The following is a 24,265-nucleotide window of genomic DNA, read 5'->3' as shown; positions in this document are numbered from 1 at the left end:
TAACAGGGTTAAAAGCTACGGTTAGTGATGAGATGTGGAAAACACTGGTGGGGCCCAGAGAAGCCACCGCCACATTTTTCATCTGAATCTTAATCTTCTCAGGGCCAAGAGCCACTAACAGTGTGGGATGTAATTACAGGAATTTAAGAGCTGCCTGGATGCTGCTCTGCAAATCTGAGTCTGCTGAGGTAAGGAACAAGGACAAAGCAGCTTGTAAACTTACCTAACACAGACTTTTGGCTGTCTTCTGACTAGTTTCAGTCTAGTGGTGCATTATTTAACTTTTATCCACTGTGTAAATTACATATATTTATCTGTTCTGAACAATGAGAATGGTCATGGAAACAGAGAACTTACAAATTACATTTTTTTCTCTGACATGAAAAACATTCAGTATGTTAGAAGACCAGTCTGGTCTCCCAGAGAAATGTACATTCGGTACAAATGCCGTTTAAGGTTTTGTAGTTCACAATTTGAAGCAAAATTCCGACTTGAAGGAGAAGTAGTTTTGTTGTGGTGTTATGAGGGCATCACATTGGAGAAACCATGATCTATTTCTAGGACTAACCCAGTGCTTATTGAGCTTAAACTGAACCATGTTCACAGGAAATGTTTAACGTCACCCTCATTTCCTCTTTTTTTATTATTCCGAAATATGAGCTACCACGTATGCAGTACTATAAATGATCATTGTGACTGGATTGATGTTATAGAAGGAGGTTGCGTGTGTGTGTGTGGGCGGGGGGGGGGCTCGTACTATCACCTTCTTCCTCCTCTGATACAATACGTCTCAATAAGGCGCTGCGACAGCTTGTTCCTCCTGTAAATTGATGTTTGCTGGGATATAATTTATTTTGGGAACGTGACTCTGTCCTCTGGAGGACATTTAATTATTGTGTGTATGCAATAAGCAGGTAGCCACAGTGACCTGTAGATGGTCCTCGAGTTATTAAAACAGATGAAGAGAGTGTGCAGGATCTCAGGAGGAATGGAGAGAAGAAAGTGACAGGATGAAACTGCATTGATTTATTTTCTTATCTATTGTTGCTTCACTGCTTTTCAATGCATTGAGAGATTGCTGTGATGGAACAAAAGAGGTTGTAAGTTGAGAACCAGGGAGTTCTGTCTGGGATTTTAAATGAACCTTACAAGAACACTGGCTCCATAAGGCCCCATGTGCAGGCGTCTTAAACTGTCTTGACTGCATAAGTTCTGCACCATGACTTAGTAATTGTTTGTAGAGAGTGAGATGGATTTTCCTGCATCCATGTGTAAAGGCCGCACATCAGATGTGAGTACCCTAACATTGGTAACAAAAACGTTGGTAGTTGGTATCCATGACAGATCAGTTACATCTGGACACATAACTCTGATTTGATCACATGTAATTAATGGTGCAGCGTGAAAATACATGTACCTGCAATTTGCATTGTGAACACAGACGTAGTCATGTGTCAAGCGTCACAGCAACCACAAGCACAACTTAATTTGAAAATTACCAAAGCAACAGAGGTGATTCACTTTAGGTTAGTAGGTGGATAATTGCCAATGTAGACATTTTCTTTCAGCCCACAAGCACTTAAGCTGCCTCAAAGAAACAGGTTGCATTGTGACTTGATGCTCGAGGAGGGTTTCCCTCCTAATCCTGTCCTCCATGTGCTAAATGCCACACAGCTCTCTTCCTCTCCCCATCCAGCATCTGAAAATAGATCCTCGCCATGGCTCTGATGTCGTCTTAAGCGCAGGAGAACAGTGCAGCTTGTATAGGAAAACAGTTCACCTCGGCGGATCTTTCAGCAGCACAGTATGAAGTACACTTTGTGCTTTTGGTTGCCTTGGGAACCTGTGTGTCATCAAAGGGGGATCAATAGTTTTCTTTTCTTTTTAATTTCTGTGTGTGTGTGTGTGTGTGCACGTGCACTTTGAGCCATAAAACTCATTGTGTAATACCAAGGGTATCCTTCTCTTTGTGATACCCTGGAATATCACCGCTGTCAGTATGTACCTATATAATCTGATCAATCTGATGCCCCCTTACAAATTATCCTTGGTACCCTGCAAATAAACCCTCAACAGCCGCTCTATTAGGTTTACCTGTTCAACCCTTATTAACATAAATATCAAAACAACCTGATAAAATTCAACAGGGCATCAAAAAAGAGAAAAAAAGGAGATTTCAATGACTTAGAATGAGTGGCATGGTTGTTGATGGTCGGAGTATATCAGAAACTGCTAATCTAGATTTCTATAAACAACCATCTCAAATATAAAGAGGAAAACATTATAGGAAGGGAAGGGAGACGAGATCTTTGAAATCAAATGGGCTACAACAGCAGAGAACCAAACCAGACGCCAAACCTGCAACATTAAGAAACGGGCAGGACCAAGTGGAAAGGAATTGGGCTTGTAACCAAAGAGTCACCGGTTCAAATCTCAGCACAGGTCAAATGCCCATCCCAATTGCTCTCCAGGCGCAGAAAAGTGCTGCTCACTGCTCCTTTAATAGTTGGTGGTTTTAGGACATGCTTTAGATTAATAGCCTGGTCCATGATCTGTTATAAAATAACATAATGTATTGGATTAGGTCATAAAATTACATTGTATGGAGATTAAGAAAACGCGTAATATTGAAATACTGGCTTCACCAATGACAATGTTACAGCCAGTATATTTACAATTTCAATTTGCAGGCTGAACATTCTGTTTATGTTTTGGTTTGGTGTTTTTGGTCTGTTGCACAACCGACTCCCACCCACCCAATAACACAGCCTGTAGCGCTTCTACACAACGGTTGCCAGCAGATCAACAAATAACGAGACAAGACACACATATACACTGGCTTTCACTTGAAAAAAGTGGTGTGGGGTTTATTTACACTTTAAGTACAAAATTCATGTATATGTATGTAACTTTATTTATATTTCTAAAACCCTTTACCTCAATACATTTCCCCTAACTACCGTCATTACTTGTTTCTCGGCAGATCAAAAATCTAAATTAATAAGAATTAGAGAAAGCAATCAGAGCACAAACCTCTGCCAAGGCTGCTCATTTTTCATATCAACTCCAAAATCGAATCTTTTTTTGTTTGTTCGTTTTATCACCTCCAACCCCAGATATTGTCATAAAAATCCACGCTTTATTTTTCAAGCTATGTTGCTCATAGACAGACAAACGCGGCCAAAAACTTTATGTCCTTCATGGAGCTAATAACAATATTTTTCTTCAAATGTAACCACAACATAATGTACCTCCTGCAGCAGTGTGTAGTTGAATAAAAACATCATTTTTAAAGAACATCAAAAAGCCAACATTCTGATACTGAGCGATATTAAAGATATTGATGTGTCAGAACGATCCATCATCAAAAGCTCGGGGGAATACAAATCAAGGTTTGAGCAATTTGCAATTACTCACACTGATGCGTGAATGATTAATGTTGATTTCATCGCTGTGGGGACAGAATATATTTGGCTCAGGAAGTTGATCTCCTCAAAAGTAAACACATTAGATTTTGTGGCATGGGGATTGGACAGCAATGACTTTGAACTGTCCTGACAAATACATGACTATTTACTCATTTTAAATGATCTCATCATTTTTTAACTTTCTTTGTGTGTTTCTGATTAGATTTAAACAGTTTTAAGTTTCCAGTGTGTGTCTTTTCTGCAAAAGGTTGGTTATTGTTAATGAAAGTGAAGATTGACGGACAATTTCAGCTTTGTTAAATATGAATGATTATGAGGCAGAACTCTCAAAGCATCAGGTTCTTTTTCATCCTCCTCAGGTGAGTACTGATGACATTGTGAAAGGATAAGGAGTTTAATGGAAACATGTACAAAGAGGTTTTGACTCAGGAGCGGATCTCAAGAGGATTCCTGTCTGGAGCTCATCAGTCAAAGTCAAGGTCAACAAAAAATATGGTCTGGAAAAAATGTCAGAAAACACATTTATCCATCCTACAGGACTATGGACGTGAGTTAAAGGGTATTTGGATGACCTAATATTTGTCATTATATGGTTTACAGGTCACCTGTCATTACAGGTTTTTATTTCAAGATGGGTGGTGTCTCACAAATCAAGAAAATAAAGAAGTGAACTGCATCATCTCTAGGGAGATTTTTTTATAATGTGTAAAAATCTGTAATATATAATTATCCAGACGATCATCCCTCTCAGTGAAATGAACACATGGATGGAATTCTCCACCACAAGAAATGAAATGCCATACAGAACTGAAGATGTTTGGTGTGAAAGTTAAACATTTGACTAAAGCAGCAGCAGAGATGAAACATTAATGTCCATATTGTAATATATATCACACATGAAAACACCGTCACTTATCGTTTTTCTCTGTTTTATTGTACTCATTGAATTGTTTCTTGTATTCATTTTTTGTATTCATGCAAAATCCCGACCAGGAACAAAGACTGCAAATTAGCTAGAGCTGGAGACGTCTTGCATACATTACATTTTCCATTTTGTTGCAATGTTATTGTCCCTGTTAAATAAACAATCAATCAATCAATAAATAAGTACAAAGTGAACGGCTAAACTGTTGATAAAGTGTGCCGAGTGTTTTTATGTCTTTATAGTGTTTAAAGGGGGAGTTATGCTAGTTATGCTTCATAAAACCATTTTTTAGTACAAAACTGGAGAGACACCGTTTTTTTTTTTACTCCATAATCCTTTACTCCACAGTTGTTGTTTTTCACATCCTCTCAGGCATGATTTTATGCTTGAGATAAGATAAAGATAAGGTTATATATAACATATAGAGAGGATAAACTCCTGCTTTCCTTTACACTTACTTTCAGTCTGATCCTGGTATTATCCTTCATTATACTGCAAAGCCTCAAAACCCTAAAGTGGCAGTGTTTAGGATGTGTCATCATTTATAATACTGTAGCAACATCTACATTTTCTCATTATTCCAACACCTCATAAATATGAAAGCTGAATCTTATTATTTTGAGAAAGACATAATTTTGCCTTGTCGATAAGAGGTATTTAAAATAACTGCAGTAATAAAGACTTTCCATTTGTTGAGATGGATAAAAAAATTATTCATGTGACAAAGCCCACCGTAAAATACTGTATTTCTATTTTTTCGACTAGTGGCTGAATAGTTTCTATCCTTGCAGCTGCAATGTTAATTAAAATTGCACACAGCCATAATACCACAGCCATGTTTGTTTTATTCAGATTAATTTAATAGAATAGAAGCTTTATTGTCATTGCACATCAGGTACACAGTAGAATAGAATTGTCGGTTGAGTTATTCTAGCTCACACCGATACAGAGCCAGAGATCAAATTCAATTCAGCACTTTTAAGCACTATAATTATTTTGTAGTATGGCATTATTTTCTTTGTGTTTGCAGTAGGTGTTTATCACCTTAATGTGTATGATGTGTGTGAATATTCATGTAACACAGGCGCGTCAACTCATTGTAAGTCAGGGGCCACATACAGAGCAGTCTGATCTCAAGTAAACCGGAAGAGTAAAATAATAGCATAAACAACATTACAACTTACAGATCACAGTGATCTACAAAGGTACAAAACATTTAGTATCTCAGATATCTGAAACTAAAAATTCTAGTGTGATTAGAACATGTCAAGATCTAGAAATTATTTTACTACACATCTATGTAGTATTCCTGAATCTAAAGTGGGAGCTAATAAAAATGCAACCCCAGGGGACAAATTGGGAAATACTCTATGTACAACTAAATAATTGGATCTTCAAGCGTTAATGTTCCTGCTGTTTCTGGAGCTTAAGTTTACACAAATTCATCTTGTGAGCCGGATTGGACCTTCTGGTCAGCCAGTTCTCGCCCGCGGGCCATACGTTTGACACCCCTGTTGTAGGCTGTTTTTACTCAGTTGCCGTTTCATAGCTCTCAGTTACATCCTTCACTTAAAAGGCTGTGTGATGCATGGACCGTAGACACAGTTGCCTTCTATTCAAATGATGAAACCACTGTGTTATAGTGCACAGTGAGGTGCACTAGGCACAGTTTTGCTATTAAATGTAGCATCCTGGCACTTTAGCCAGTTGTTTCAGTGTGTACGATAGCAAATACAGTCACAGTACGATATTTCTGTATTTCCCATGTGGCAACACTGCTCCTGCCAGAGGGCATGAGGTTAAACAGGTGCTTTCCTGCGAGTGAGGGGACAGCAGCAATTTCCCCTGCTCTGCTGAGACACTGTGTGTCTTCCAGAGAGCATGAGGGACAACTAGTGATGTTTTTGGGGCAGTTTTTAAGACACTCTGCGTGGGGCTACACCAAAAAGATTTGATGTAACATTGCAGCTGTGTGTATCCGACACAAGACTTCCATGCAGGTTGGAGTCATCTAATAAGATGCACTTTGCAGACTGAAGATGAAGGAGCGGAAGATAATTTATAAGAGGCCAATCATTAAGTGTTTGCTTTATGACTCTGTAGAGAAGGGGTTTTTTTTACACACACTGTCAGGGCTGTTTATGCATTTCATTTTAATGAATGGTTTTCAATCATCAATTATTGTAATAGCTTGGACACATCAAGCATGACGAGAAGATTTAATTCCCCTTTGGTCCCCCAAAAAAAAAGAAAGAAGAAGAGCTGTCAAAAGACTTTCATCTTGTGTTTTTAAAAATGACTTGATCAGCCTTCAAGCAAGACACAAAAATGCCAAAATCGTATGTTACTGCACAGCCCATCACACTGACAGTGTATTAGTAATTAAAGGCAGAACACGTAGAAGCCCCCCGGGCCTTTAAAACACATAAAGAAGAAGCTTGGTTCTCTCCTCTGCCTCTGGCAAACATACCACGTGTTCCTCTGCTCTCTCTGAGGTGGGAAGAGAACGTGTCATTTTGTCAGTCCAGGTGATAGATTGATCAAAGGTCAATGTCTGACACTCAAAACTTCACGAGCATTGGATATTTCAAGGAGGTGAGGCAGTTTTCAATTCTTATCGGTACAGTAATATTACCAAAACCTTTACTACATATTGTTCACTTCTCCTCATGAATTTATTTATTCATGATTTGTACCAAAATAAAATCTTATATTTTTGAACAAAATCATGTTTTTTTGTGAACAAAAACAGTATGTAGTGTGACATGGACAAATGATTGTGATGCAAATGCAACTTGTCTGGGTGTTTTTCATGCAGGTGTGCTTGTTATACGACACTGAGGAAATTGTGATGACTACACGTTCACAATGTTATACTGAAAAGCCACTGGAATCACGGCATAATCTAGCTTGGGTAACATTAATGCTTTAGAAAGAAGTAATGGGAGAAAAAAACTGTTGTAAAACAAAGTCATTTTCCATGAAAACTGGTAACAAGTGAACAATATTGTTAAAGGAAGTATAGAAACAATATCAACATGGATATTGTTGTGCTTCCATCACCACTGCACAGTCCAAACTGTTTAAACATCATAATGACAAGAGTAAGCCAAAGGTTCTCCTTTAAAATAATTTAAAATGTTATTTTATGTTAAAAAATGTGATGTTTTATTTCAGTTGTATTTCATTACACTCACTGGCCATTTTATTACACCTATTGAACTACTTGTTAAAACTGTAGTGAGTAACTTTTAAATATAAACATATGTCTGCTTCATTCAAAGCAATGTCAGTTGTTGGGTTTTGTGTCTCCCACAACTTTCCCATTCCCACTCCACACAGTGTGGCATTTTACGTCACGACTGAGGAGGCAAGACAGAATATCAATGTCAATGATGCATGCTCCTCCAACACAATGCAAAACAATGCCTGACCACATGCCGGTATCACAGCTGCTGCTGTTCCCTTCACCAGGCAGCTCCAAGTCTCCTGGATGCAGCAATCTGGACAATTAACCAAAGTGCAGTAGACCATAAGATCCAATGTCTTGCACTGCAGAATGTAAGAGCTCTCGGTGTGTGTGTGTGTGTGTGTGTGTATGTGAGAGAATGATGAGGGTGGGGAGAGAAAGAGAAACAGCAGTGTTTTGGTAATTAGTCAGAGGCTCACAGAGGGTGACAGAAATTCTGCACTGCAACATAGATGTAAATATCTAATCAGCCACCAGCAACTCATTGCATTTATGGATGTAGACGTGCTTAAGTTTAACTTGAGCATCAGAATGGGAAAAAGGGTTTCAGAAACTGGTAATCTACTGGGATTTCCGCACGCAATTAAATTAAACCAAACAATTTACAAAAAATAACCGGTGAGCAAAGAAAATTGTTACAAACCATATGCAAAAGACCATAACATGTCAAACCTTGAAGCAGATGGGCTACAGCAGCAGAAAAGCCCACCGGACATATTATGTACATACTGTACAATGAGTGTCCTGTGAATGTTTAAATGAAGTTTATATTTCATGAGGTGCCTTTGATATTGAAATTTCTCTTAGTGAAGCACTTTATAACAACTAGAATGTAAAGAGTGTCGTATTAACCTAATATTTCTAATGTAAAACACACAGTTGACATGGTGAGAGAAGAGTAGGTAGGATACAGAAACTGGGATGTGCACATCTGAGAAGCCAACATCTTAATATTTCTGACACATGAGGACTTGAAAACAAACAAACAGGGCAGATGCAAGCAGGTGCAAACACTTCAAAGACTCTGGTGCGACAGCTCACACTGAAAATCAGGACATACAAGCTCACGCCCCACACTCAGTCCTGACAAATGAAACTATGTGACTCCACAGTGTCAGATTGAAACAGGGAACTGTAAACTGTGTCTTGAAATGTGGTTGAACTTTTGTGCAGGGTGTGAGCATTTTACAACACACCATTAACTTCAGTTTACACTATGAAAAGGCTGCAAACATGTTTTTAAGATGTCAGAGATTAGAAACTTCAGGGGAAGCCTTTGCTTCTAACATCAGATGTACACTGTACTCACGAGAGCGTCCTTTCCATTCTGCTGCCAGTCGAGCCGATGATCTCCCCCAACGTGCAGAAGGTCTGACCCAGGAAGTCCTTCACAAAGGAGAGGAGACCAGTTCACAATCAATACTACTTAATACAGCGGGTTGCACACATGCACCACCTCATCACCTCAAGACTGGAAAATCATGTATGTGTGATATTTTTATATTTATTTATATCAAAGAAGATGCACATAGTCATTAAATGAGAAACTCAGGTTTTAATTATACATAGCAGGAGTATATTAGTGTAAAAAGGCTAGGTGAGATGGAATATACAGAAATATACAGAAAACTAGACAGTGTGGCTGATCACAGTGAAGTATAATGACAACAGCTCAAACAAACAAAGGTATGGCATTTTCCCCAGAAACCCCACAATGCATTGCACTAAAAAGCAGCAGCTAAACAGGTTATATATTACACTCATCATAGTAAAAATGTTTTGTTTTTTAGAAAGTGACAGCAAATGGTGACATTTGGTGTGCTGTATCTTCTGTGATAATATAATATAATAGGATAGAATAGAATAGAACAAACTTTAACCTCAACAGGAGGTCAGGAGATGTATTATTAATGAGCCTGGTAATCAGATGTTTCCTGCATAATCAGTTGATTATCAAGTAATCCACAGCTAATGTTTGTAGAGGTGTGTGTGTGTGTGTGTAGCAGCTTGGTGTTGTTTACATGTGAATGAATGGTCATGTGGAATGGTGCTGTGCTCTGGTTTAGCCTGTAGAACTCAAGTCAGTGGTGTCAGAGCATATCTGACCTAACGCCTGCATGGACTGACTAAATACAGAAATAAAACTTTGAAGACAAATGATGCCGATCCTGAAGCCTCAACTGGATATGTGGTTATCAAGGTAAATTGTTTTATACTCCTTAAAAAGTACTGCAGTTTATATGTTGTCTCCTACTACAGGGTTGGGGAGGAAATGCTGATGCAGGCGTGGAACACCACGTCCGACTCCAGTCTGATGTAAGCGTATACATGCAGGAGTAATCCGACTATGAATCGCCTGTAGTATAACATCATGATGATAGGCCCTGCTGCTAATTTTTTTTTCGTGTCCCCCAGCCCCGCCCTAAACACAAAAGCACACGCACAACCACTCGAGAGAACTGCTATTGTCACCATGTGGGCTACAGGTGACCGGCCACACAGTCATCCTGCAAACCAGCCTTTGAGCACCACGGACAGCGGCCGGAGCACAGGGAGCACATTTCTGGACAGCTGTATATCTTTTTTCTTCCTTCATGGGCCCAGACGCCGTCAGGTACAGCTGTGCCGGTTGCATCGCCAATACTTACACCACTGTGAATCACATTATCCAGGTCGACACTAGTCCAACTAAGACTAGCTCGATTTTAGACAGGCTAATTTGAACTGACACTGAAGTTAGCTTAAAATCTAGTTCATACGTCCTTGAATCAGTGACAACTCCTGCCAATCACAAAGCAGAATGGGGTAATGGTGGGAGGCAGAAACCTGACAGAGGAAAACACTGGTCCAACATCAGTGAAGGGGAGGAGAGGTAGGAAGAATAGAGGAATAAGAGGACGAAGAAGCAGCAGCAGCAGCAGCAATACCATAACTGCCATATGTTCAATACTTTCATTGAGTGTGAACTCCACAGTGGTCCTATGATTATAACAGGCATGATTTCTTTAAGCAGACTATAAAAAATAATAACCTAAATGATCTTTATTCTATTATAGGGGTGTATAATATTGAAACACTAAAATATCACAATATTTCATGGTATGATACTGTATTGTGGCTTTGCAGCCATATATCAATGTTCTTGACAGTGGATTTTGTGCAGCAGGTTTTAAACCATTTGACTCACCCGCTTTACATACAGTTAAAAAACTGTATGTTGTGTATGCATACAGTACATAAGTTAGGAGATTTGCAATATATTGAAGTATTTTACCATATATTGTATTGACACACATCAGGATATGCACTGACTGACTTAAAGATTATTGATTTGGGGTGACAGTGCCTAACAACAACAAAGAAATGTCACTTAAAAAAAATTGATTATCATCTACAAAAACTGTCAATAAAATGCTGTGATGCAAGGAAGCAGGTGAGAGAGAGGAGGATGTCTGATTATGTTATGGGCTTTTGAGACGACAGTCTTGGTCTCACAGATGAGATCTTCTCCAAATCCAGCCCATATGTTTGTTATTCATTACTTTCCTTTCCAATCACGTAAGCAGTAGCAGAAAGAGACAGCGCATAAGTGAACCAGCTGTATGTTTCACATAGTGCTTTAAGACTTTGGCCAAGACCAAACAAGGAGTAATGAAATACATGGAGACCTACCTTCTGCTCGTCCAGGCAGGGATGCAGGAAGAAAGAGGCAGACACAAGTTAGAGGGAAAGCTGGAAAGAGATGATGAAAACGTTGACATTATTTTTTATTTCATATGAAACTGGCAGATAAAGGCCCTGCCATATTCACATTAAAAAAAATAGGATGACTCATTTTACATAAAGTTTTTATTTTGAAATGTTACTATAATTATCTTCTGTAGGATGGATATATATATATGCTTTTTAAAAACTATGTGTTCTTATATAATGAAAATTATTAAATTAAAGAGGCTTTTATGATCCCAGAATAAACAACAGGCAATAAGGTACAAGTTAATAAATTATGATAATAATACGCAACATGTTGGGGTTTTTGTATCAGCAATTACAATTTAACCCATATATTGTAACATTTCCTCTACATTTGCAATTTGAATGCTCATATGATAAAAGGATGTGCAGTCATGCTTATGTATGCTAAGAAAAAATATAATCTATATTCTTAGAATAATCTAAGCCACCTAAAATCCAGCAAATCCCCTTGGTCTAACCTGAGATATTAGAATTAGAAATATTATATGTTGGCCTAATTTGTTACAAAACCATACAAATGGTAGTGATTAAATTAAAGTAACAAAAACATTGTCATTACCCTTGAGGTGTTTCTGACAGACTGACTGACATTCTAATTTGCAGCAAGTCAATTTAGTGCAACACATGAATGATTGTGATGTGTTTGGCATAACGGATGATCCCAACCAAGTTATTTTGGCGCTCAGGGGCTGAAAAGTTTGCAAACTCCTAACAGGTAAGTCAGTCCCTGTTGGCACAAATGTGATAAAAGTAATTAGCAGGATTATGAATTCAAGCCTAAAATGTCATATTAAAGTCACTGAAGCACAGTGACATGATGTGATGTGTGGTGCAAAGGCAAAACACATCCCAGACCTGAAATGTTTAATAAAGGGATTAAATCAGAGTGAAAGGAGTTGCATTTAGAGTCCAGCAAAGCATGTGCTGCTAACCACCTTGACAAATTTGAATAATTAAAAAATGTTTGAACTTAGGTCTCATATCATGTGAAATTTTTAAACTTTCTCTGCTCTGAAACACAGGGGTCACCAGGGTCAACTGGAGGAGCCAAACATACATCACAGCCTCACAGCAGGAGTCTGCTCTTCTTCCCATTCTTCTGCTGTTCTCCAATCTATAGAAATGTTCAAATGAAGTGGCAGAGCTTCTCTTTTGTGCATCCCGGGAAGACACATTTTAGGGACAAAGACATCTCAGCTGGCTGGCAAAACAAAAGGCAGTCGTGTGGGAGCAGGTGCAGTGGTGGTTAAAGCACTGATGAAGCGCGGTGAGTGTTTTTATATCCTTTCAGTGTTTGAGGAGGAGTTATGCTCACAATGGCTCCTGTGCTTTATCGAGCTATATTTTTAGACAAGCCATAAAAATCATGACAACAAGAATAAAGAGAAACAGTTCTCAATCTTTACTCCATAATTCCTACACCTACTGCATGTACAGTATGTCCGTCCTGACAGAGGGATCCCTCCTCTGTGGCTCTTCCTGAGGTTTTTGTAGAGTTTTTCCTCACTAGATGTGAGGGTCTAAGGATCAAGGGTGCCCAACAGGCTGCAAATTGTATCTGTGAGGTTGGGCTATATGAAAAAAAAAGGCCTGAGCCACTGCACAACAGAGAATTTCTGCATTTTCTTTATATGCATCTTAGTAGTTTATAATAGTTAATACTTAATAGTTTTATGAGATGCTACATCAAAAACATTTTAAGTTTAATTTTCTTTTTCAGTTGTTGAAATCATAGCATAGCAGGCTTTTGTTTTTGTGTGTGTGTGTATATATTTTGTAATATTTTCAACTCCTCATGCTTTTTTAACTGCTTCTTATTAGTGTCAGTCCTCCATATGCTGTACCATGTCCATCAATAATGGGCTCTGTCAAAAACTGCTTACATGTTTTGAAAGGTTGGAGCTTCTCGTATCCACGTTGTACCTGCAATTAAAAATAAAACACTTAAGAAAACACACCATTGCAGTGCACCAACAAATGTATCAGATGCTGAAAATAACGCTTAACTAATCATCATAATTTATACTTTTTAACGTGTAGTTTTGAGAGTCAGGAGCACAAACAAAACAAAAAATAGCCAATGACATGACCATAACTCAATGAATACAGACATGTAATCATAATAAATATGCCCCATCAGTCATATCAACTACCACATATTACACACACAACAATCTCAGGCTCAAGCTAAGCTCTTCAATTTGTCAAAAACAGGAGGGAAGATCAGACACTTTTTGTTTAAGAAAATAAGTAAAGTGCCTCTGTTTTTTCTGCAGCATGGGAGACAGCACATAATCAATGAAGCACAAACTAGCCGGACAGACATTCAGTGTGAGGCATCTATGCTGTATTTCTGTAAGTGTGAGAGTTTTGTGATTTGACATGTAATTACAAGCAGACTTACATGGGGGCTGAGTTTTTAACTAATACTATCTCCACTGTGTGATACAAAATGAATACAACACATAATCTTACCCAGACAGGTTTCTACAGGATTTGTGTATGAATATATTGTTATTTTGACCGACACAACAACGTAGCATGATGGGTCCTGCATGGAGAAAATCTGGGCATGCTAGTTTCTGGATCTACACCTCTGCTAAAGTTAATTTAGCAGTTATAAACGAAGTTATTTGAAAAGTGAATATAGCTGCAGTGCCTAATAGAATTGCTTTGGTTTCATGCTGCTTTCTTGGTTTCATTTCTAACAGATTTGCTATATTGTTGGGTTATAGGACTTTGAAGAGGGAGGTAAAGCCGGCGCAGACTAATGGAACTGATTGAGAGGTAACATAAGAGTCACCATCTAAATATACTACCGAATGTGGCACTGTATTCTGACTAAAAAACTGTGCTCTCCACCATTCACAACAGTCACTCCATTACCTGCTGCACTTACTTTCATCACACCACATCTCCATTCACAATCACTACCAGTTTTCAATGCCTCTTTCGCCCCCCACGCTTGCATTCTAAACGTCTCCTTCCCAAGCAAAGTCCCATTGAACCCCTGATCAAATGAAATTACTGCACAGAAGGACGAGCCTAAGAGCAATGACAAAATGAGATTTGAGTGCTGAGGTGCAAACAAAGTTTTGGGTGTTTCTTTTTATATGTGTTTGTATTTGCTTTACTTGAGGGATGGTTTCAATGTTTTTGGGATAGTGTACCTGGGGACTGAGATTTAGAATGTGCCATCCTCAATAGTGGAGCCTTTGGAGAACCTGGTTTATTAAAAACTTGCATAACCATTTATTCATGGCATTTAGAAATATGCACTAAAAGCTTTATGCCGTGCAAGATGTGAAGCAAGGTAATTTCAGCTGAATCATATATTCCCCATGGTGGTGATTAGTGCAGTAGAATCATATTGTTGTTATGCAAAGTTTCAGGCTCCCTGGATGCCAGCTCTGCAAATCATCATTTTAAAGACGTTGGGGGGGATAGTATAATTCTATCAGTACGACTAAAACTACACTTTTAAAATGGTTGGTTGGTTAGTTAGTTAGACCACCAAATAATTTCGTCCAAACTTGCCTAAGTGCTCTGCGCATGCTCCACAGTTCCTGTTCCAGGATTTTACCCAGAAATAAAAGATAACAGCCAGAAAAACATGATTGCAGAATGCAGAACAGTGCCCTTTTGTACTGATGAGAAGTAAATGTTTGCTCTGTCAGCTTAAAGAATTAAATATCTAGAGGTTAATGAATGGTAGAGAGACACTGAATGGGTCTCGACTCTCGACATGGTTGTTTTGGTCTACAATATTATGTCAACATCAAAACATGTCATACTGACAAGCTGAAAGTCCCCCTACCACTAGTCAGGCCCGGAGTGGCCAATCAGGAGAATTCCTGTTGGGCGGTGCTGTGGTTGTAAAAAATATAAATATACAACTACTATAGTCTAGTATATGAAAGTGCTTGTGACGTTTCACGTTGTGACATGGGATGTAAAAGAATGGAAGCTTACACCTCGCACACAAATCCCCCGCAAACAGCGTTTTTGAGCAATTTCAAGAAGGCTTTGGCTCCGTTTAAACAGATTAACAGATTTAATCCTGTCTGTTTTCTTAAAATTCACCTCTTACATCTTTGTCCATTTGTCTGAAATCAGTCAAAGATACAGTATATTTCCCTGTTTGGCTGTTATACAGCAGCAAATGATGCAAGCAGCACCTTCTATTGTTTCTTCTCTATAATATCTATATCTCTGAGCACATATGGGAATTTTACTTAGGTTAGTTTATATTTACAGCATTTGTGAAGTTTTTGAGACACATTGGTGTGACCTTTGTATGACTTGTTGGAAGCTACTAATAATCTTTAAAATATTCCAGGACAATTAAAACTAATTTTAATATTTCATCTATTTTTAAGCAAGGATGTTTAAGCAAGCAATGTACAATTTGCACATTGGCAGGTTTCTGGACTGTAAAGACAGATGTACATTGATTCATGAATGGGAAGGTGGTTATGATGTGATTTACAAATTCATCTTGCATCACGACTGAGGCTTTTTTCATTCACCACTGCAGTGCACATACAAAACCCAATTGCACAACATTGCATGGTACATTAATGTCTCATTCATTCCTTTAGGCTGCAGAGACAAATTGTAGAACACCAATTACATTTGTCTACAATAACCAATGATTGCAACTCTCTCAGAGTGATTTAATTAGCACTAGTGGCTATAGATTTATGCTCTTTAAGGGCAGCTGTGTGTTCAGCCACTGGACTGGAGTGGACTGGTGAGTGTTTTACAAGACCACACTAATACAGCATTGGAGGCTTGGACAGCGTCCTCACTGTTAACTGTGTTCAGAGTTTTTAGTCCAGTCTGAAATATGCAGGAACATATGTATCTCCCCAGATCCTGTCCAGCACACACTGCCACCACTAACTGCTCTTTGTGTCTAAACCTAATTATAGGTTACTCACTGTATCCAGTACTAACCACAGTCATGACCAGGAAATGGTTACCCTTTATTTCCTCACCTTTGACAAACATGCCATAGGCAGTTAAATCACTATTATGTTGATATGCAAAATGTTGGTGGTTGAGCTCAGAAGAAGAAGAAACAACTGGCAAATAATTAGTAAAAGTTGCTCCTTTAGTTTCATAATATGATGTCAGTAGCGCAATAGTTGGAGTTAGTCGACAGAGCAAAACACCAAATTAAGCACCAGAATTGCTTAATACCACGTGGATTACAGGAGGAGTCTGCCCAGTAATATATAAAACTGACATGGTCTGTGAAATAAAGCAGTAACCACCTATTGTCAATAAACAATGGACATAGCAAAAACAGCAATGTCCAAAGCCTGATGCTCTATTATGGTCTGAATGCACCGTTATGTATTTTTACTCCACCACTCCATACACTGTCCTCCTGTTGTGTAGTAATCCACTGCTGAAAATAGTCCCCAACAAATGTATCCATACACTTGAGTGACACCTAACAAAGACTACGGTGCAAATGTGTCACATGATGAGCTGCCTTTGTTGTCACAGTTTAAAAGATCCATCTTTTTCCTCTCTTCTCTTCCAGACAAAATACTTTTTCAGGGGAATGGGAAAGTAGCGAGAGACTTTTGGACCCCACTGTACAGCTTCACATTTATCTATTGTGATTGAGTGAGCTAAAAATAACATGGGTAGGTGGGATATATTAATAATTCATTTTCTCCACTGGACTGTTCACTTTTATTGAAATCCCCTCTCACAGCTCCACATCAGGAGGACCACAGTTTCCTCCTGGGGCCAAGCACAATCCGTAACTGGGCCACGCTGTAAACTGGCTAAACACCAGTTTTGTGCACCCAGTGTGATGTGAGGCTGTGTCTACAACAAAGGAGAGATCAGTTAAAAAAGGGACATTTCATTAGCATATTTTTGACCAAGAAGAATGTTTTAAAGCCACATTTCAGACAAACTGGAGTTGGGAAATATCTGACCCACTTAGAATAAAACAGAATGCTACTCCAAGTTCTTACTCGCAAACTCAGAGAGAAGCAGTTGTCTGATCTCGCACAACAATGGCATCACAAATGGAGGCGCATGAAAGCAAACTGTAAAATATCAACTGGAATGCAACTCACATCAAATGCGTTTGTATTCTGTGGAAAGAATGCAAACGATCATATAATAGATTTTTTTTCTTGTAAATACATCAAAATGTGTCGCCATATCTTTTCTACACAAAGTTTCCGAATATCAGAAAGTACTGAATTGTTGCAATGTTAACACAAACTTTACGTCCTACACATCACAACACTGAAGATTTTCCATCTTCTCACAAGCGCCACAAGCATCTGTAGACATGTAAATAATAACAACAACAATAATAATAACAATAATAACAATAGTATCATCTTGGTTCAGAAAATATGTTCCTTTGAGAATGATGTTAGTTGTTTGGGAACATACTCAGGTTTGTTTACGAGCTATGAGGGTAGAATTCATACACTTCAGGTTCACAGGGTGTTTAAAAATTAAAAAGAAAAATTAGATCTGTGAAAAACTCTGCCACCAAACAATACCCTAACTGAGTTCTTCTTGTACAAATGTCATGAGGATGCACCAACAGTGTTTTGGTAATTGCTGAGAATTCCTTAAGGGAGTCACAAAGGCTCTGCTAAGAAGCTTTAATTAATATTATCGCCACACTACAGAGTAAAAAACAATATTTTTAAATTCAACATTAAACAGCATCTCCTGCTAAATATCATCGTATAAAGGCTAAACTGAAGGCCTATATGTTGAACATTTATTTGCTTACAAAATCACCCAAAATGTGTGCGGGTGTGTGTGTTTTGTCTTCACAATGCTGCTTTTAAGCAGTTGCCCCTATGGGACTAATACAGTCGTTTGATTTGAACTGAACTGAATAGTAATTATAAAGTTGAACAGTTGTGATAATTGTTTGTTCTATTTATATTCATCCCTTGACAATACTACACATGTATTCCTCAGTTAATCCAGGATTACCAGAGTGTTTGTTTTATTTCAATACAGTATCTCATTTATGATGAAGGTTAATTATTTTACACATAGTATTAACATTTGTAAGTTGGCTCATGTATACTTTGAATGTTAATGCTAACAGTGAAACTACAGGTTAATCACAGGCCAGAATCACTTTGTGAATGTTAATACACATAAAAGTGTGTCCTTGAATAACTGCTTCACATGCAAACTGGTCAGGGATGAAAAAGGTGAGAATGGTGCATAAGGTAACCTCTGATTTAGACATCTTTAGATGTTTGCTCATGGAAAATAATAATTACATTTTATTATTTTTTTACATACTTAACACATGTGCCGTCCTGTGAATATTCATCATTCAGCTTTATACTATAGGACAAATGTTTGTTGGGAAATGTGCATAAAGCTGCAGTGCAGTAAATTAGATTGCATTATCTAATTCTTTCCTTCTTAGTAATTCAGAGTTCTGCAACAACCGCTAATAGATTGGCTGTCATGTGTAAAGGACCATGATTCAGGCAGAGTCTATAAACCAGTGATGCACAGCATTGAAGGGAGGGATAGTGTGGGTTATGCAATTTTCTGTGTGTGTGTTATATTTTGCACTACTTAATAATTTAGCATTAATGATTTATTTTGTCAGGAGATTAAGACTCCACACTAAGCTGGGCGTCTGTTGTCCCAGGGGAGAAGAGCTTCAAACTCAGCATTGTGTGGAATGGAAAAAAAGTTGGACTTGATTTTCTGATATCTCAGTCTCATTTTCAGCTTCTTCTTTTCCATCCATCCATCTTCTCCCACTTTATCCTCCACATGAGGGTCACAGGGGTGCTGTGCCAATCTTAATTTACATAGGGCACAAGGCAGGGTACACCCTAGACTATAGTCAGCAGTCCATCACAAGGCCACACAGAAACAAACAACTATTCACTCTCACTCTCACACAAACGGTCAATTTAGAATGTCCATTTTTCCTAATCCCCAAATCTGCATGTTTTTGGATAGTGGAAGGAAATCAGAGAAACTGGAGAAAACCCACGCACACACGAGGAGAACATACAAAATCCATACAGAAAGGCCCTGGTTCCAACCAGGTTGCCGAACCCGGGTTTTTCTGCAAATGCAAGAGTGCTAACCACTACATTTCTTGTTCTTTTTCCTCTTTCTGAAGTGACAGACAGTAAATATTTAGTAGATCAAGAAACAGCTCCATCATTATTCTGAAGACTTGGAGTTAGACAGTGTTTTACAGACAGAGTAGATAAAGATATCCTGGGTATTTTTTTATAAGCTTAGTTACCAGGAGATAAGTATAAATTGGACATCCAAGTTAACAATCTTTGCTTTATACTTTCAATCACGTAGAGGCTTCCTAATTGACAGATGTGTTCAGACTGCAGCTCCTGTAGGTATGGATTGAAGATTGGGATTGGTTTAATCAATGCCACTGCCTTGTGTTTTTGATTTTAACGGATAACGACCACACAGTGATTGACTCTTTGGCCTCTTCCGCTACCTGACCACATACTGAGCGTCGTCTTTGAACTCCCTATGAGGGCATCGATCTCCTGTGTGGAAATAAGGAGGTGGGTGAGGCTGAAGTTTTCCCTCCTTTCTGCATTTGTCTACCTGCAGTCTCATTTGTGACTCACTGAACATTGAGTGCTTGAACAGAAACTGGGAAATGTACAGACATGTGAATAAACAACAGCAACTGTACTGTTTCATCCTCACTTGCACAAAGATATGTATTTCATTTCAGACCAGCACCAATGTCTGGATAGTTCTTTGATGAATGAATGTCTGCAAATGCTCCAGGTATTCTCTGGAGCATTTCCTGACAGCTCCCTAGTTGGATCCCGAGTCAGACACAAGCTCTCATGTCATATCTCCAAATAATATGTGAGTGAGCCAATGTCTGAATAAAAGCAGTGCAAGTACAGAATTATTCATATTGAGTGCATGATAAGCTGGAAATGTTCCCACTTACACATCAAAGCGGAGGTTCTGTTTCTCCTCAAAGAAGTAATCAAGGACAAACTTCCTTACAAAGTCTGGATTCAACGTGTTATCGATCACCTCGGTCCGACCAAACTGGAAGAAAGAGAGAGGAAGGGACAGTAAACACGATGCAGATCAATCTGTTCATTTAGTGAGAGTTAAACACAACCAGATTCCAGAGAGTAAATCTCCATGTTATTGTCTTTGCAGGTTTCAAAGTTCTTACCTGGCAAATGTGCAAAAATGTGGGGATCCTTTACAAACCAGACTTCACCTGACCAAGAAGAGGTTTAAACTAGTAGTCATGTCATGGTTTTTACTCTCATTGCTTTACTGTGGGTAACTTACTTCCATTACTGGAAAGAATGTGAATATTGTAGAAATATTTTTGAAGTGAAGGTAAGTGAGAGCTACAAGGTTTTTAAACCTTTAAAACTTTCAGAATTATATCTCATTGTCCCAATATTAAAAAAAAATGAAAACTGATAAAAAGGAAGGATTTAACTTAAATGGCTATATATACACATTTGATTAAACAGCTACACACGGCTGCTCAAGTTGGTGAGCAGGTTGCAGTTGTGGATAGAAAGATCAAAACTTTCTGCCACTGCTGTTCTGCTGGCAGCTGCCAAACTGCCCAGCAGTGACAACCACAGTCCCCAGTCCCACTGCTCCTCACAGCACATGAGTGTCTGCTCGTCTTGTTGGCTTCACAGTGAAAGAGTGCACAGGTAAAGCACAGAGAGGCTCATCATTTCCTCAGTGGAAAGTCTTTGCTCCTGCATCATGATGTTTTGATCCAGCAGTGACAGTAGCTTATGGGATGGCCATACAGTATGTTTGCCATTAACAATTATACAGAGCATCTACCAAAGAGACGTAGATGTTTCAGAAATGCAAAAAAAACAGCATGAATACAGTGAGCTGAGAAAATCGACAGCAGGCTACACTTGCTAAACAATGCAAGACATACATCCAAACACCTCCAGTCAGTCCTCTTCTCAAAGCTCCACCCCAAAATTTTGGGAAGTTGTTGCCAGTAGTGGAACAGTGCTTTATGTGCTGCGTTTCCATCATAATATAACAGTATAGCCCTGGGTCAGGCTTGCGTTTCGACTCAGCACAGTACCTTTACTTGGTAGGCGGGGTTTGGATAGTGTGATGAACAGCAACATTGAATGCGACACAAAAGACAACAATGGAAGACGTCCAGCAGCGTGTGGCTGTTTGTCTCAACAAGATGTCAAGCTTTATGAGAATAGACTACAGGCATTGAAGACACAGGCAGCAGGGAAGTGACATTATTCTGTCACCTGGTTAGCTAACTGTCATGGGTCTAGCGCCACCATTACATGTACCGTACCATTTTACTCTGGTATCCCAAAGGTGAGAGTGCCAATGAATGGAATGGTTGGGGCTGGTTATTTTGGTAACCCATGGCTATCTTCTCTGCATCAGAGGTGTACGACTCCCCAGCTCATCATGAACACTGACAAGCTGTGAGAGCAGAGGCATTAGAGATGCATGCCAGCAGTTATACCTGTAAGCATATAGTTAACCCGTGGATTGGATGGGGTCATCAAAATGCACTGCATATTTCACAGGTGAGTGAGATAAAGCAAAATTAATGAGGAAAATATGAATGTGTAGTGAAATATGAGCATGGGTTCAGGTCTTCAAATTGAAGAAAATAATTGACGAAGCAGGATCATTTGTATGTGCAGAAGATGTTTCAGGTGACATATGAGCCATCATTAATTGTCTGGTTTGGGCAGATTGGTTTGTGACAGATGGATATGCCAACCCATCATTTCATGTAATCTGAACAAAATGATTAGTTGTTTGTTAGAAATGACAACTTTATATAGTGATGACTATGAGGACATGAAGAGGAATTCAACAGATTGAATGTCTTCAGTGACGTCATCACATAAGGTCCTTTGGGCAGCAATCATTCTAAAATGTTTTAGCACAGGTGTTACATTAATGACAGGTCTGTTCATTTCATGCAATGGGTTGTAAATAAAGAAATGGTTCATCCATAGTCTGGTCAAATTTATGATCAAAGTATGTATTTCCATTTCATAAAAGAAAATAACTCATGTCAACTGCTCACCATATGCAGAGGGAGCACTCTTATTAATGTGTTTAACCTTTCTCCACTGTAGGCAAGGAACGCAATAAACCCGACAGCCACAGTTTTTCAATCAGTCGGTCCTGCCTTCTTTTAAAGGTTGGGTAAAGCAAATGCACAGATTCTCCTCTTCACACGTGGTTAGAAAACAGTGGCTGAGAACATGTGAAAAACATTACAATGGTGGAGTAAATAATTACAGAGTAAAGGCTGAAAACAGTTTCTCTCCAGTGTTCTGTTCAGGATTCTTTAGGCACTATAGGTTGAATCTCTACTCATAATCAACAGAAATCCAGTATCATGTCAACAGATAATCAGTTGACACTATATGATAGTTGAATGTGAACAGATAAGTATAAGTAATATTTAAAACTTTAAATGTATCTATGTATATACACACTACACTCTGCTCCGTCCCTTAGAGCATCCACATGCGTTGCAGACTTAAGAATCGTGAGTTATAGTACAGGAAGAGCAAATAATATTAGTCCATCAAATATCAAACAATTATTTTGCCAAATCAAAGTTATTTATTTCAAAGTACACATTTTTTGCCACTGCAGGAGTAAAACGTGTAGGTGGAAGAATTATGTTTTCATGTTGTCCGTCTGTCTGATGAATGTGAAACCTCCTTCAGGGAATTTCTTCAAATTTGGCAGACATCTTTGCTTGGAATCAAAGACGGACAGCTCAGATTTAGAAATTGAAAAGGTCAGGATAACTGTGACAATTCATGTTTTCAATCTGACAAAATACACTTCACAGCTTTTTATTGAACACCTTTAAAATCTTCACAGACAATGTGTGTACAGACAGAAGACGACAACCTCAAAGCAATCATTTTAGCTGCATCTGGCCAAGACTGGCTCACTTATGCCGTTTTTCCACTACATGGTCCCAGCTCACCTCAGCCCGGCACAGTTGCTTTTCCATTACAATATAATACCTCTTCAACATGGGCGGAGTCATCACTGCACGGCTGCATGAAACTGCTGTGACTGTTTTACACACGAAACACACAAACTAGTGACTTGTAAAGCAGTTGTTTTCAGTGCAACTGAATCATTAGAACAAGTTAATTAAAAAAGATTTGTTCACAGAATCGTTCAGAACTTCCTGCACGACTCTGTCTGACAGTGACTGAACTGAAATACAGCGGCAGGGTTTGTGATGCAGCTCACCGCTCACAATTGCAGGCTTTCAGCAGTGCTGTTACTAAATACACCAGACTGTGTTAAATATTGAGATTTACATAAACGTGCTAAATGTTGGAGATTAACGCATGTTTTCAGGAATTTTAAGTATTTCTAATTGATCTATACTTCAGCATTGTTCAGTTCAATTCTTGTGTCGGACGTGCTCATGCCTCTTCCAGTGACGGCACTCTGACAACGGACGGCAGTCTGACGACATCATGCATAGTATCGGCTTATCTCACTTGGAACCTCGTCAGAGCAGGTACGAAAATAAGTAGCAGGTACTAATATCTAACAGAATAGCAAAATAACCACGCCAATAATCCACTGAGAGCACAACTCTAGTTTCAGGGTCAAGTGCAAAACAAACTCCAGTTCAATTCTGCCCAGGGACCTTTGTTCATTATCAATCATTTCCTTTCATCTCTACTTCAGAGATAAAGAAAATAATCTGATGTATAATTAACTGCATGATTGTCAAATAGTATTGAAGTGCACCTTTGAAAGGGTAACATAACTTGCAGTATATACTGTAGTGTAATAAGTTAAATATAATACGTATCGACAGACCATCACCATAATTTT

At 38.6% G+C, this 24,265-nt stretch overlaps 1 protein-coding gene across 1 annotated transcript in view; it reads right to left on the bottom strand.

Moving 5' to 3' along the window:
* The window catches only part of LOC122768138 (copine-9-like), a 97,936-nt gene that overhangs the window by 51,408 nt on the left and 22,263 nt on the right, over positions 1 to 24,265 (bottom strand). Inside the window, exons 4-6 of the mRNA XM_044023903.1 lie at positions 20,340 to 20,443; positions 13,243 to 13,282; positions 8,913 to 8,992 (exon numbers count right to left, since the gene is read on the bottom strand). Coding sequence (XP_043879838.1) covers positions 8,913 to 8,992; positions 13,243 to 13,282; positions 20,340 to 20,443 — 224 coding nt within the window. The remainder of the gene's footprint in view (positions 1 to 8,912; positions 8,993 to 13,242; positions 13,283 to 20,339; positions 20,444 to 24,265) is intronic.

Source organism: Solea senegalensis, linkage group LG4 (assembly GCF_019176455.1).
Source record: "Solea senegalensis isolate Sse05_10M linkage group LG4, IFAPA_SoseM_1, whole genome shotgun sequence".
Classification (NCBI taxonomy): Eukaryota; Metazoa; Chordata; class Actinopteri; order Pleuronectiformes; family Soleidae; genus Solea; species Solea senegalensis.
The sequence above is the reverse complement of the archived record's forward strand: the minus strand, read 5'-3'. Positions and strand labels throughout refer to the sequence as shown.